At 41.0% G+C, this 11,250-nt stretch overlaps 3 protein-coding genes across 3 annotated transcripts; all 3 read left to right on the top strand.

Annotated features, from left to right (window-relative positions):
• Nucleotides 1–214: 214 nt before the first annotated feature.
• On the top strand, nucleotides 215–2,457 carry LOC113471345 (the record flags this gene model as incomplete). Its single annotated transcript, XM_026830437.1, has 3 exons — nucleotides 215–252; nucleotides 970–1,202; nucleotides 2,244–2,457. Coding segments are annotated over 3 exons (485 nt in total), but the record flags the coding sequence as incomplete, so codon positions are not given.
• Nucleotides 2,458–2,479: 22 nt separating this feature from the next.
• On the top strand, nucleotides 2,480–4,972 carry LOC113471346. Its single transcript, XM_026830438.1, has 5 exons — nucleotides 2,480–2,606; nucleotides 2,888–3,011; nucleotides 3,150–3,354; nucleotides 3,789–3,839; nucleotides 4,880–4,972. Exons 1-5 carry the CDS (start codon nucleotides 2,480–2,482, stop codon nucleotides 4,970–4,972), a joined length of 600 nt encoding a protein of 199 aa, XP_026686239.1.
• Nucleotides 4,973–5,228: 256 nt separating this feature from the next.
• LOC113471347 lies at nucleotides 5,229–9,852 on the top strand. The gene is made up of 8 exons (XM_026830439.1): nucleotides 5,229–5,384; nucleotides 5,539–5,748; nucleotides 7,078–7,248; nucleotides 8,019–8,210; nucleotides 8,588–8,667; nucleotides 9,135–9,221; nucleotides 9,729–9,762; nucleotides 9,826–9,852. Exons 1-8 carry the CDS (start codon nucleotides 5,229–5,231, stop codon nucleotides 9,850–9,852), a joined length of 957 nt encoding a protein of 318 aa, XP_026686240.1.
• Nucleotides 9,853–11,250: the final 1,398 nt, after the last annotated feature.

An 11,250-nucleotide genomic window follows, 5' to 3' on the forward strand; every position in this document is an offset into this window, starting at 1 on the left:
TCAAACCTCTTAAAAAAAAAAAAAAAAAAAACAACACTGCATTTCTGCCACTGCAAAACTGCATTAACTTAACTGCATAGTTCAATCAAGAAAATGCAAAGTACAAAAGGAAAAAGGAAAGTCGAGTCAAAGAATGGACCACATAGGTGTTTTATCTTGTAAAAGTAATCCCAATTCACTGTGATAACATTTAGTTCTATCCAAATCGCTCCAGAATGGATGATCCACTGCAAATCCCTGTACAAAAACTTGGTAAGAATGCTAATGAGAGGTTGAGAGGGAGAGGTAGAAATACTGGCTGTCTAGCATAGAATAGAATATACTTGTTTATCCTGCTGGGATAGTACTGAAAAGTCCCTTTTCCCCCACAGTCTAACCAAGGTCTTATATATTTGATACATTATGGGGGGTACATTTTACAAAATAAACACCCTGATTAATTTAAAAAAAAGTGATAACAGTAATAAAAGGAAAAAAAGGGAAATGATAATAAAACAATAGTACCTAGGTGGCTAAGAAGGTAAGAAGAAAAGCATAGGCCCTCTCAACCCCCCTTTTGCTGTTGGATATCTCATACCTTTGGCTCTTTCGGTCCCATGGGCTAAGAACCTTTTGAGAATCAAAAAAACTCTCAAGAGCTTGGCTCTTGAAACCAGACGGGTATTATTCCTCATGGATCACTGAAGTTGAGAAAGTTGTGCATGGTTAGTACCTGGCTGTGTGACAGTCTGGACAATCATGTGTGATCGGTCTTTAGATTCAAAGTCCACTGTGCTAACTACCGAGAGCCTTTCTCGATCTCATAAAAAAATTTTTTTTTTTTTTTTTTTTTTTTTTTTTTTGCGCTAAATAGGTACCTACATAACACGATAACACCTTGTTTAGATTGCGGGAATAAATTGATTTTTCAGTCTCATTCTGACAGGATAAATGGAGTGGAGTATATTCTATTCCATTCTTATTTCACAGAACACGGACCTTCTCTACTGCCCCACCACCATCCCATTTCTCTACCTCTCTCTGCTCGACTCTCTGCTTCCCCATATCAAAATAGCCACCAAGCTATGCACCCGTATCATAACCTCCCTGGCTACATGTATAAGAAGTGTGGAAGCATTGTGGAGTTCTTGCTCGCGGATTGGGTCTCAGTTCTGTTCCAATTTGACCAGCGTGCTCAGCGCTCTCTGTGAGAAATCTAATGAGTAAGCAGATTTATTTGTTTATTTGTATAAATTTACGGGGATTCCCATCAGATTTATTTATTTTTAAAAATAATAATAATAATAATAAAAAATCTGGACGATAAGACCTTTACAGTTCCCTCTATCAAAATAAAATAATAAAAAAAGAGGAGTTTGGCTGGGGGACTTTAAACGGAAAGGCTACCAGTCTGAAATTTCCCTTACTAAAGAAATAGCGAAGGTTAAGTGCGAAGGGCATCCACTCGTAAATTTTTGAAGCCAAAAGCAAATGTCAGCCCAAAGCAATTACCCTAGCTAGGGCTGATTTAGAGGTTGACGAAAAACGCCGACCCCGTCTGAACACGGGATAAGGCGAGGAAGAAGAAAAAGACACTAGGCTTGCACGCCACAGGTCCCAGGTTCAATTCCCGACGGCGTCAAAAAAATTTCGGCTCAGTACTTTGAGTTCGGGGTGCATTCAACGTCGTGCATACAAATGAGTAGGAAGCTACTTTAATCGAGTAGCAACCAGTGGCGGCATTACCAGTGTACCAAAGATCATTGAAATTGATTACAACGACCCCGTCTGAACACGGGATAAGGCGAGGAAGAAGAAAAAGACACTAGGCTTGCACGCCACAGGTCCCAGGTTCAATTCCCGACGGTGTCAAAAAAAATTTCGGCTCAGTACTTTGAGTTCGGGGTGCATTCAACGTCGTGCATACATATGAGTAGGAAGCTACTTTAATCGAGTAGCAACCAGTGGCGGCATTACCAGTGTACCAAAGATCATTGAAATATGGAAATTGATCACAAGTTTGATAGAGGGAACTGTAACTGCTAAGGTCTTATCGTCCCGAGAGGGAAGAGAGAAGGAAGACAGGATAGGAGAAAGGCAGCCGTTCCGAGAACGAACATTATCCCATCAGGATAAAGTCCGTCCCGGGCAGGAATCGAACCCGCGGCCTGACGCTTACAAGTCAGACGCGCTACCAACCAAGCTAACTAGGGCGACTAAACAAAAATTAATTTCCCTATTATTTCTTTCAATTTTCTTTCCAGATCGCATGACTCGTTCACCAAAGTTCAACTATTTCTCCTGGCTGACTCTCTCGTCCGCTCCCTTCTCCCTCTCTCTCAGCTGTCTCTTCTCCCCTCTCATATCCACGCCTGGATGTGTGGACAAGTTTCCAGGCCTGATTTGTTCTACCTATATCCAGCCCTGACCCAGCCCTGGTATGAACTATGCGCCTCTCAGTTCACACAGGTAAGATAAGTTCCATACAAAGTGACCCTTAATGACCTTGCGAAATCTTGACGTTTGCGCGCCTCCTGGCACGCTTGAGTTTTCCGACTGCATTGAGTTGCGTAAATTATCCAGTATGAACTTTTTCAAGTTAGCTTTGAATATTAACTCCATACCCGGTGAATTAATCATTTATTTATTTATTTTATAAAAACAAGTTTGATAGAGGGAACTGTAACTGCTAAGGTCTTATCGTCCCGAAATCGAAGAGAGAAGGAGGACAGGATAGGAGAAAACCAGCCGCTCCGAGAACGAACATTATCCCATCAGGATAAAGTCCGTCCCGGGCAGGAATCGAACCCGTGGCCTGACGCTTACAAGTCAGACGCGCTACCAACCAAGCTAACTAGGGTGACTCAAAAATTGATTTCCCTATTATTTCTTTTAATTTTCTTCCCAGATCGCATGACTCGTTCACCAAAGTTCAACTATTTCTCCTGGCTGACTCTCTCATCCGCTCCCTTCTCCCTCTCTCTCAGCTGTCTCTTCTCCCCTCTCATATCCACGCCTGGATGTGTGGACAGGTGTCCAGGCCTGCACTAACGCACAGATTCGTACCTTTTTCATTTTTTAATTCTGTTGTTAGGTACAAATTGCTAAGAGACCCTTTAAATATCAGAATAAAAACATATAAAATTATAAAAAAAAAATTTCCTCTCCAGGTCTGAGTTTGAAGAGCTATTCAGCACCTATCGTCTCCCACTAGACCCCATTGCTGATCCAGACATCCAAGTGTTGACCGAGTGGGAACAAAGATTTGATTCTGATGATTCCTTAGACCAGCAGAGAGCCAGTGCTGATTTTACCACCACTCTCATCCACACATACCCTTGTCAATACTTCCTGCAGCATTCAGATTTCATCAAGGTAAATAATAATATACCTATTTAGGTAAAAAAAAAGAGAATATTGTACCTTTGTACTTCTTTTGTATTGCTTCAAGGCACTCTTTTACATCCATGCCTATCCAAGAACGGAAAAGTTCGGCCAGAAAATTTCCACCCTGCCCGGAATTCGAACCCAGCACCTCCAGGTTGAGAGTCAGTGCTCTTGACCACTCAGCCAGAGAGGTGGGCTCATCATCAAGGTAAAACTTAAGAGAGGAATCTGCCAGCCTAGTTAGCCTGGAGATCCTAAACAGATAGGGTTCTTTTTTTATTAATATTTATTAGAGTGTGCCTTTATGTACCTATTGGTTTCATAGTAACTCAGTCAGCAGCCTGTTAGAACCCAGAGGTAGGGTGAGCTTACAGAGTAGTTTTTTCTCTTAAAAAATCCCCCCCCCCTCATTTTTGTTGCAGATAGTAATGAAAAAGCTGGATGATGTCAGTTCTATCAACACAGTCAAGCATGTATTGTGAGAATTCGACCACAATAATAGTAGTAGTCTACTGCTGGAGTAAAGGGACTTTTCAGTCCTATGCGAGCAGTATAAATAAGCATTATCATTACTTTACTTTCTGTTAACCCTCATTCTGATCATTTCTCCCCCCCAGTATTCTCGAGGACCCCGACGACCTAGCGCATGCGCGGGTGATTCTCCTGTCTCTCCTGTCCTGTTCTGACCCCGCCCTACAACGCCACACCTATACTCTCCTCAGTACACGAGTACGAAACCTACTCACTCCGGGGTTCAAGAAACAACCGCCAGGGGGCGTGAAGAATTCTCAAAGTACCACAGTTACTTTCTGGTGTTCTCGTGTTGACCCAGCACCTAAATGGGAAGTATTGTGTCTCTTCTCGTGAAGAATTCTCAAAGTACCACAAAAAGTCCGTTAGATCGAGCCACTAACGGAAAACAACGGGCTCAAAACGCAAACTCTACACAGTTCAAGAATATTCCGTTAGATGGTGACACTAACCCAAAAAGTTCAAGGCATAGCGCTGGTGGTGTTAGTACCACGAATATTCCGTTAGATCGCGACACTAACGCACAGATTCCCCACAACAGCGTTGGTATCGGAAAAGATGGACCGAGTTACGGAAAAAATCCGCGAGGCAGCGCTACTGAGCAAAGAACGACTTCAAGTTACGCCAAAAACTCACGAGAGAGCGACACTATTCAAGGAGAAGAAACCTTTGAAGGAGACTCGAGCTACTTTGAAAATCCGCAAGATAGCTCTGCCATCGATAGGGAGAGTTGCGGGAAAAATCCGCTTGGTAGTACTGATGCTGATCCAGTGAAGCGGCTTCGGTTTATATTGGATGCTGATGACTTCTCGAGGACCCCGACGACCTAGCGCATGCGCGGGTGATTCTCCTGTCTCTCCTGTCCTGCTCTGACCCCGCCCTACAACGCCACACCTATACCCTCCTCAGTACACGAGTACGAAACCTACTCACTCCGGGGTTCAAGAAACAACCGCCAGGGGGCGTGAAGAATTCTCGGCATGTATTGGATTGTTTGGAGTCTTGTGTACTGAATATTGATGAGCAAATTCGATCAGAGAAATACATGATACCCTACCAAGTAAGTACGGATTGAATGGATTATGGATTAATTAATAAATGTTAATAAAAAAAAGTATGTTAAATAAAAAAAAAAAGTATAGATCGAGCCACTAACGGAAAACAACGGGCTCAAAACGCAAACTCTACACAGTTCAAGAATATTCCGTTAGATGGTGACACTAACCCAGAAAATTCAAGGCATAGCGCTGGCGGTGTTAGTACCACGAATATTCCGTTAGATCGCGACACTAACGCACAGATTCCCCACAACAGCGTTGGTATCGGAAAAGATGGACCGAGTTACGGAAAAAATCCGCGAGGCAGCGCTACTGAGCAAAGAACGACTTCAAGTTACGCCAAAAACTCACCAGAGAGCGACACGATTGAAGAAGACCCGAGCTACTTTGAAAATCCGCAAGATAGCGTTCCTATCGACAAGGAGAGTTGCCGGAAAAATCCGCTATTGAGTGCTGATGCTGATCCAGTGAAGCGGCTTCGGTTTATATTGGATGCTGATAAAGAATCCAGATACTTGAATCAATCGAATCTGGATTCGTTGGACAACAAAATAAAAATTAAAAAAACTCTTCATGTTTTCAGATTCGTACTCACACCTTGTCCATACTGCAATGTCTCCTCGCTTCTCGTCTCTCTGTTACCATGACAACCTGGACACACCTTATAGACACACTGAGTCCTGTTTTATGTCTACTACAGACAGTAGTACATTGTGATGAAGCATTGGGAGCGGAAATCTTGCAACTGACCCATCCAGATTTGAGCAGGGATATGGGCATGTCTAAGTTAAAGGTAGGTAGGGAAATGTAGAAAAAAAAATCGCTGCGGGTTCGATTCCCGCCTGGGGGCGGAATTCATCCCAAACAGATAAGATTCGTTCTCGGAACGGCTGACATTCTCCTACCCTATCTTCCTTCTCTCTTTGCTTTCCGGACGATAAGGCCTTAGCAGTTACAGTTCCCTCTGTCAAATCTCTTCCATTCGTTTATTTTATTTACCTATTTTTGGAAATGTATTATAAACACACTGAGTCCTGTACTATGTCTACTACAGACAGTAGTACATTGTGATGAAGCATTGGGAGCGGAAATCTTTCAACTGACCCATCCAGATTTGAGCAGGGATATGGGCATGTCTAAGTTACAGGTAGGTAGGGAAATGTATTATAAACACACTGAGTCCTGTGCTATGTCTACTACAGACAGTAGTACATTGTGATGAAGCATTGGGAGCGGAAATCTTGCAACTGACCCATCCAGATTTGAACAGGGATATGGGCATGTCTAGGTTACAGGTAAAAAAGGATGAGAGCTAATGTGGGGTGGTTTTGAAATCAATACACCTATTTAGTACATGTAATTATTTTTATTTTGAGGTACATAACAGGGCTGCCTGGAAGAGACTGACAAGAAACGCCGACCCTATTTAAATACGAAAAATCTAGGAAGAAGAAAAAGATTTGAGGCATATTTTCCTTTTATTTTTGTCGGGGAAAAAAATTCCAAGTCCGAATTAATTAATTAAATTTACTCTTTATTACTTTACTCTTTATTAGGTACTTTTTACTTTCCTTTTATATTTCATTTTATAATTTTTTTCTACTGTATTTGATTGTTGTTTGTGTTTGTTTAGTTTTAGTGTATTTTTTTCTATTGTAACTTTTGTATAAAGGGTTAGTCCCGTAAATAAATAAATATATCCCACATAATAATGGAGCTCTAAGGGTTAGGTGGTAGAGAACGCCTCCGGCGTTAACCTCACCTAGTGGTTACCTTCCACTCAAGAGTCTTATTATTATTATTATTATTAGCAATAAAATTTCTTTTTGAATAAATCCCAGTAAGTATTTCAGTACTTACAGTATAATATAGACAAAGTTAATTCAATTCAATTCAATTTGTTTTCATTCTAGAGTGATTTGAGTCCGTCTGAGTCCCCTCGAGTATTGAAATTAACAGAAGATATCAAGAAACTTCTACGAAGAGCTAGTATAGTTCAAGGATGTAATACTTCCCTACAAGTATTACACAGTACAAGTTCCTACACTCAAGCTTATCAATGAACCCTTATGCTGTGGTTTTCCTGTCTGTTATCATCACATGAACCAATACTATATTTCAGGTGATCAAAAGCAACGCATGTCTCCTCTATCACAAAGAGGCCTCCATACGTTTAGAAGCAACATCACGACTTGCTTGGTACATCCGGTATACAGGAGTAGTCACTAGTGTTCTATCTGATCTTTGCGTTACACCCTGTAATAGAAGTTCTCTGCTGTTGGACGTATATGAGGTAAAAAATTAAAATACATCATTAAAAAAAAAAAAAAATCGCTGCGGGTTCGATTCCCGCCTGGGGGCAGAATTCATCCCAAACAGATAAGATTCGTTCTCGGAACGCCGCCTGGGGCGGAATTCATCCCAAACAGATAAGATTCGTTCTCGGAACGGCTGACATTCTCCTACCCTATCTTCCTTCTCTCTTTGCTTTCCGGACGATAAGGCCTTAGCAGTTACAGTTCCCTCTGTCAAATCTCTTCCATTCATTTATTTTATTTGCCTATTTTTACTTTCCTTATCCTATAGGAAGGAAAGTAATGTAATCGGGTCAAATTTTCGATGGCCAGTTTTTAGTGCCCTAGAGCCTAAATCCAAAGTTTCAGCCATTGGTCCGTGTGTCTGTGTGTGTGTGTGGTCTGCAAGAACGGAGGTCTTATCGTCTTGAAATCGAAGAGAGAAAGGAAGACAGGATAGGAGAGTCAGCCGTTCCAAGGCCAAACCTTATCTGTTTAGGATGAACTTCGCCCTGGGTGGGAATCGAACCCTAGACCTAGCGCTTACAAGGAGGAGAGAATCTGTTTAAATACTTTTTTTTACAGGAATCCTGACCTATATATCAAATTAAAGGTCTTTTTACCAGGAACACGAAAGTGGTGGTGCAAATTTTGTCTAGAAAACCATAAAGCCAAAAAAGAAAAAAAAAAACTGATTTTTGTGGGACTTTTTCTTCTTCTTCTTCTTCTTCTTCTTCTTCTTCTTCTTCTTCTTCTTCTTTTGTTCCAGGAATCCTCGGTAACTCGTGTTCTAGAGTTGCTCAGCCTCGGTTCCCATGGTAGTTCTCCAGACGAAGAGTCGCAGGTTCGATTCTCCTGCCTGACACAGTTGAGCGTGATGATGGACGATGTTAAGCTACATCGGGCCTTTCTCACGAACGGTGGGGTGACATTGATTGTTCGAGAACTCCATGAGCTGTTGGTGAGTTTATTATTTTTACTAGCTGAATTCCGTCGCTTCGCTCCGGAATCCCGCTAGTTTATCCCGAGGCATGGCCAAATTTGTAGAATCCTTTCAGGACAAAATCTGCTCGGGCGGGAATCGAACCCGTGACCTAACTCTTACAAGGCAGACGCGCTACCATCCAAGGGACTTTTCGGTCCTATTCTGACAATATAAACAACACCAGTAACTTATATTTTTCAAGATGAATCTTCACAAAGTCACGTCAGAATCTGTTTATTTTTCAACAAATTATCATCAATAAAATTTCTTTTTGAATAAATCCCTGTAAGTATTTCAGTACTTACAGTATAATATAGACAAGGTTAATTCAATTCAATTTGTTTTCATTCTAGAGTGATTTGAGTCCGTCTGAGTCTCCTCGAGTATTGAAATTAACAGAAGATATCAAGAAACTTCTACGAAGAGCTAGTATGGATATGGGCATGTCTAAGTTACAGGTAGGTAGGGAAATGTATTATAAACACACTGAGTCCTGTGCTATGTCTACTACAGACAGTAGTGCATTGTGATGAAGCATTGGGAGCGGAAATCTTGCAACTGACCCATCCAGATTTGAGCTAATGTGGGGTGGTTTTGAAATCAGTACACCTATTTAGTACATGTAATTATTTTCATTTTGAGGTACACAATAGGGCTGCCTGGAAGAGACTGACAAGAAACGCCGACCCTATTTAAATAGGAAAAAGCTAGGAAGAAGAAAAAGATTTGAGGCATATTTTCCTTTTATTTTTGTTGGGGAAAAAAAATTCCAAGTCCCAAAAATTTTATAAAAAATCTTTATATCCAATTACTACAAGTATTACACAGTACAAGTTCCTACACTCAAGCTTACACTGCAGTGACTACACTACAGAGGTAAGAACTAAGATCTGCTAGTAAAGTACAAGGATGTAATACTTCCCTACAAGTATTACACAGTACAAGTTCCTACACTCAAGCTTACACTGCAGTGACTACTCTACAGAGGTAAGAAATAATAAGTAAGATCTAGGTAGGTACTTGAAAAAAGAGAGAGAGGTCTGACAGAGAGAACTGTAACAAGCTCTTTTCGTCCCGAAATCGAAGAGAGACGAAAGACAGGATAGGAGAAAGCCAGCCGTTCCGAGAACGAACCTTATCTTCTTAGGATAAAATCCGCCCCGGGTGGGAATCGAACCCGATACCTAGCGCTTACAAGGCAAACGTTCTACTCTCCAAGCTAACCAGGTTGGCTTTTTTCCTCTCCAGAAAATGTCAACATTTTCTCCTATCCTATCCCATTCTGTTGCATTAATGCATCTGCATCTAATGCATAAAAGAATATATGCATTAAGAAGTGGAAGAATAGCCATCTCCTCAGAGCTCGGGGGTTGAATTTAGCCTAGGTTATGTTTTTATTGTAAAGCAATGTTCCAAAGATAAAGGACTTATATTCAAACTCAAATTCAAATTTATATTATCTTCTCTTCTCTTATCTCTTTTTTTCTATTCCAGATACTTAGACTTGCAACATATTCCGATGAGACAGGTAAGACAAATTAAGATCTCTTTGAAACTTTTTTAATTAATAAAAAGTTGAATAACTTTTAAGAATACAGGCGACATCGACACTTGGTAAAACTACTAAAAATCAACCCCTAACCAGCCGGCTGCATCCAACCTGCGGTCAGGGAGCACAGGTACAAAAAGGTTGCATCCAAATTGCGGTCATTCGATCACCCTCACACATCCAAATTGCGGTCATTCGATTTCCCCTACACATCCAAACTGCGGTCAAGTTCAGAATCTCTAATATTTCAGGTAGATCTGATGAAATTTGGTATGCTATCCCGGTATGGTCCAAGGACAAGGACGCAACTGTAACAATTTGGTAAAAATCGGACAGTCACTCATCCAGATATCAACCAAAGTCAATGGTTGATATCTGGAACTGCCTAGCAAGCTGGCAGTTCCAGCCCCTAACCAGCCTAGCCAGCCCCCTAAAAAAAAAAAAAAAAAAAAAAAAAAACTCAGAACATACATTTTTCTTATAATGGTATACCCATCCGTATAAGCAGAGCTTGTGTCACGGATTAGTTGCTGATTCTAAGACTTTTTTTTTCTTAAGGGAACTGTAACAACGGAGGTCGTATCGTCCCGGAAGCGAGGAGAAAAGGAAGACAGGATAGGAGAAGGCCAGCCGTTCCGAGAACGAACCTTATCCGTTCAGAATAAAATCCGCCCCGGGCGGGAATCGAACCAACGACCTAGCGCTTTCAAGGAGGACGCACTCCTGCTATCCTGTCCTCCTTCTCTCTTTGCTTTTGGGACAATACGACCTTAGTTCATCAAACTTCTTTAAAAAAAAATCGTTGACTGCGGTTCAGGACGAGCCAGCCAAATTAACATGGCTAGAGCTAGAGACCATCACCCCGGTGTATAGCAGATACAAAAAGACAACAGCTATCGCCATTCGGCGAAAGCTAAAGCCGCTACAACAACAACAACACTAAAAATCAAGAGGGAACTAAATAACTTACAAAATTATAAATAAGTAACAATTTTTATTTTTTTTTTGAATGGAAAGTAAAAAAAAAGCTCTAGGTACATACCTACCTGTTATTATTTTCCCTTTTGATTTATTTATTTTATTTTTATACGAAAATGTGATCAACCTCAGTGGTGTAGTAGTGGTTCGCGTTAGCACGGTGGACTTTGAATTTAAAGGTTGGTGGTTCGAGTCCAAGTCAAGACACAACATTTTAAATATTTAGCATAAGTAGTATATTAAGCGGGGAACGACATTTGTGATAAGCATTTATGCTTAACTCAATTAAAATTCCTTTTTACCTACCTCGGTGGTGTAATGGTCAAGGCGCTCGTCTGGTAAACAGGAGGGCGTGGGTTCAATCCCAGCCGAGGTATGGAATTTTATCCTCAATATAATTTGAGAATTTGACCACAATAATAGTAGTAGCCTACTGCTAGAGTAAAGGGACTTTTCAGTCCTATGCGAGCAGTATAAATAAGCACTATT

Source organism: Diaphorina citri, unplaced genomic scaffold (genome assembly GCF_000475195.1).
Source record: "Diaphorina citri unplaced genomic scaffold, Diaci psyllid genome assembly version 1.1 scaffold2327, whole genome shotgun sequence".
Classification (NCBI taxonomy): Eukaryota; Metazoa; Arthropoda; class Insecta; order Hemiptera; family Psyllidae; genus Diaphorina; species Diaphorina citri.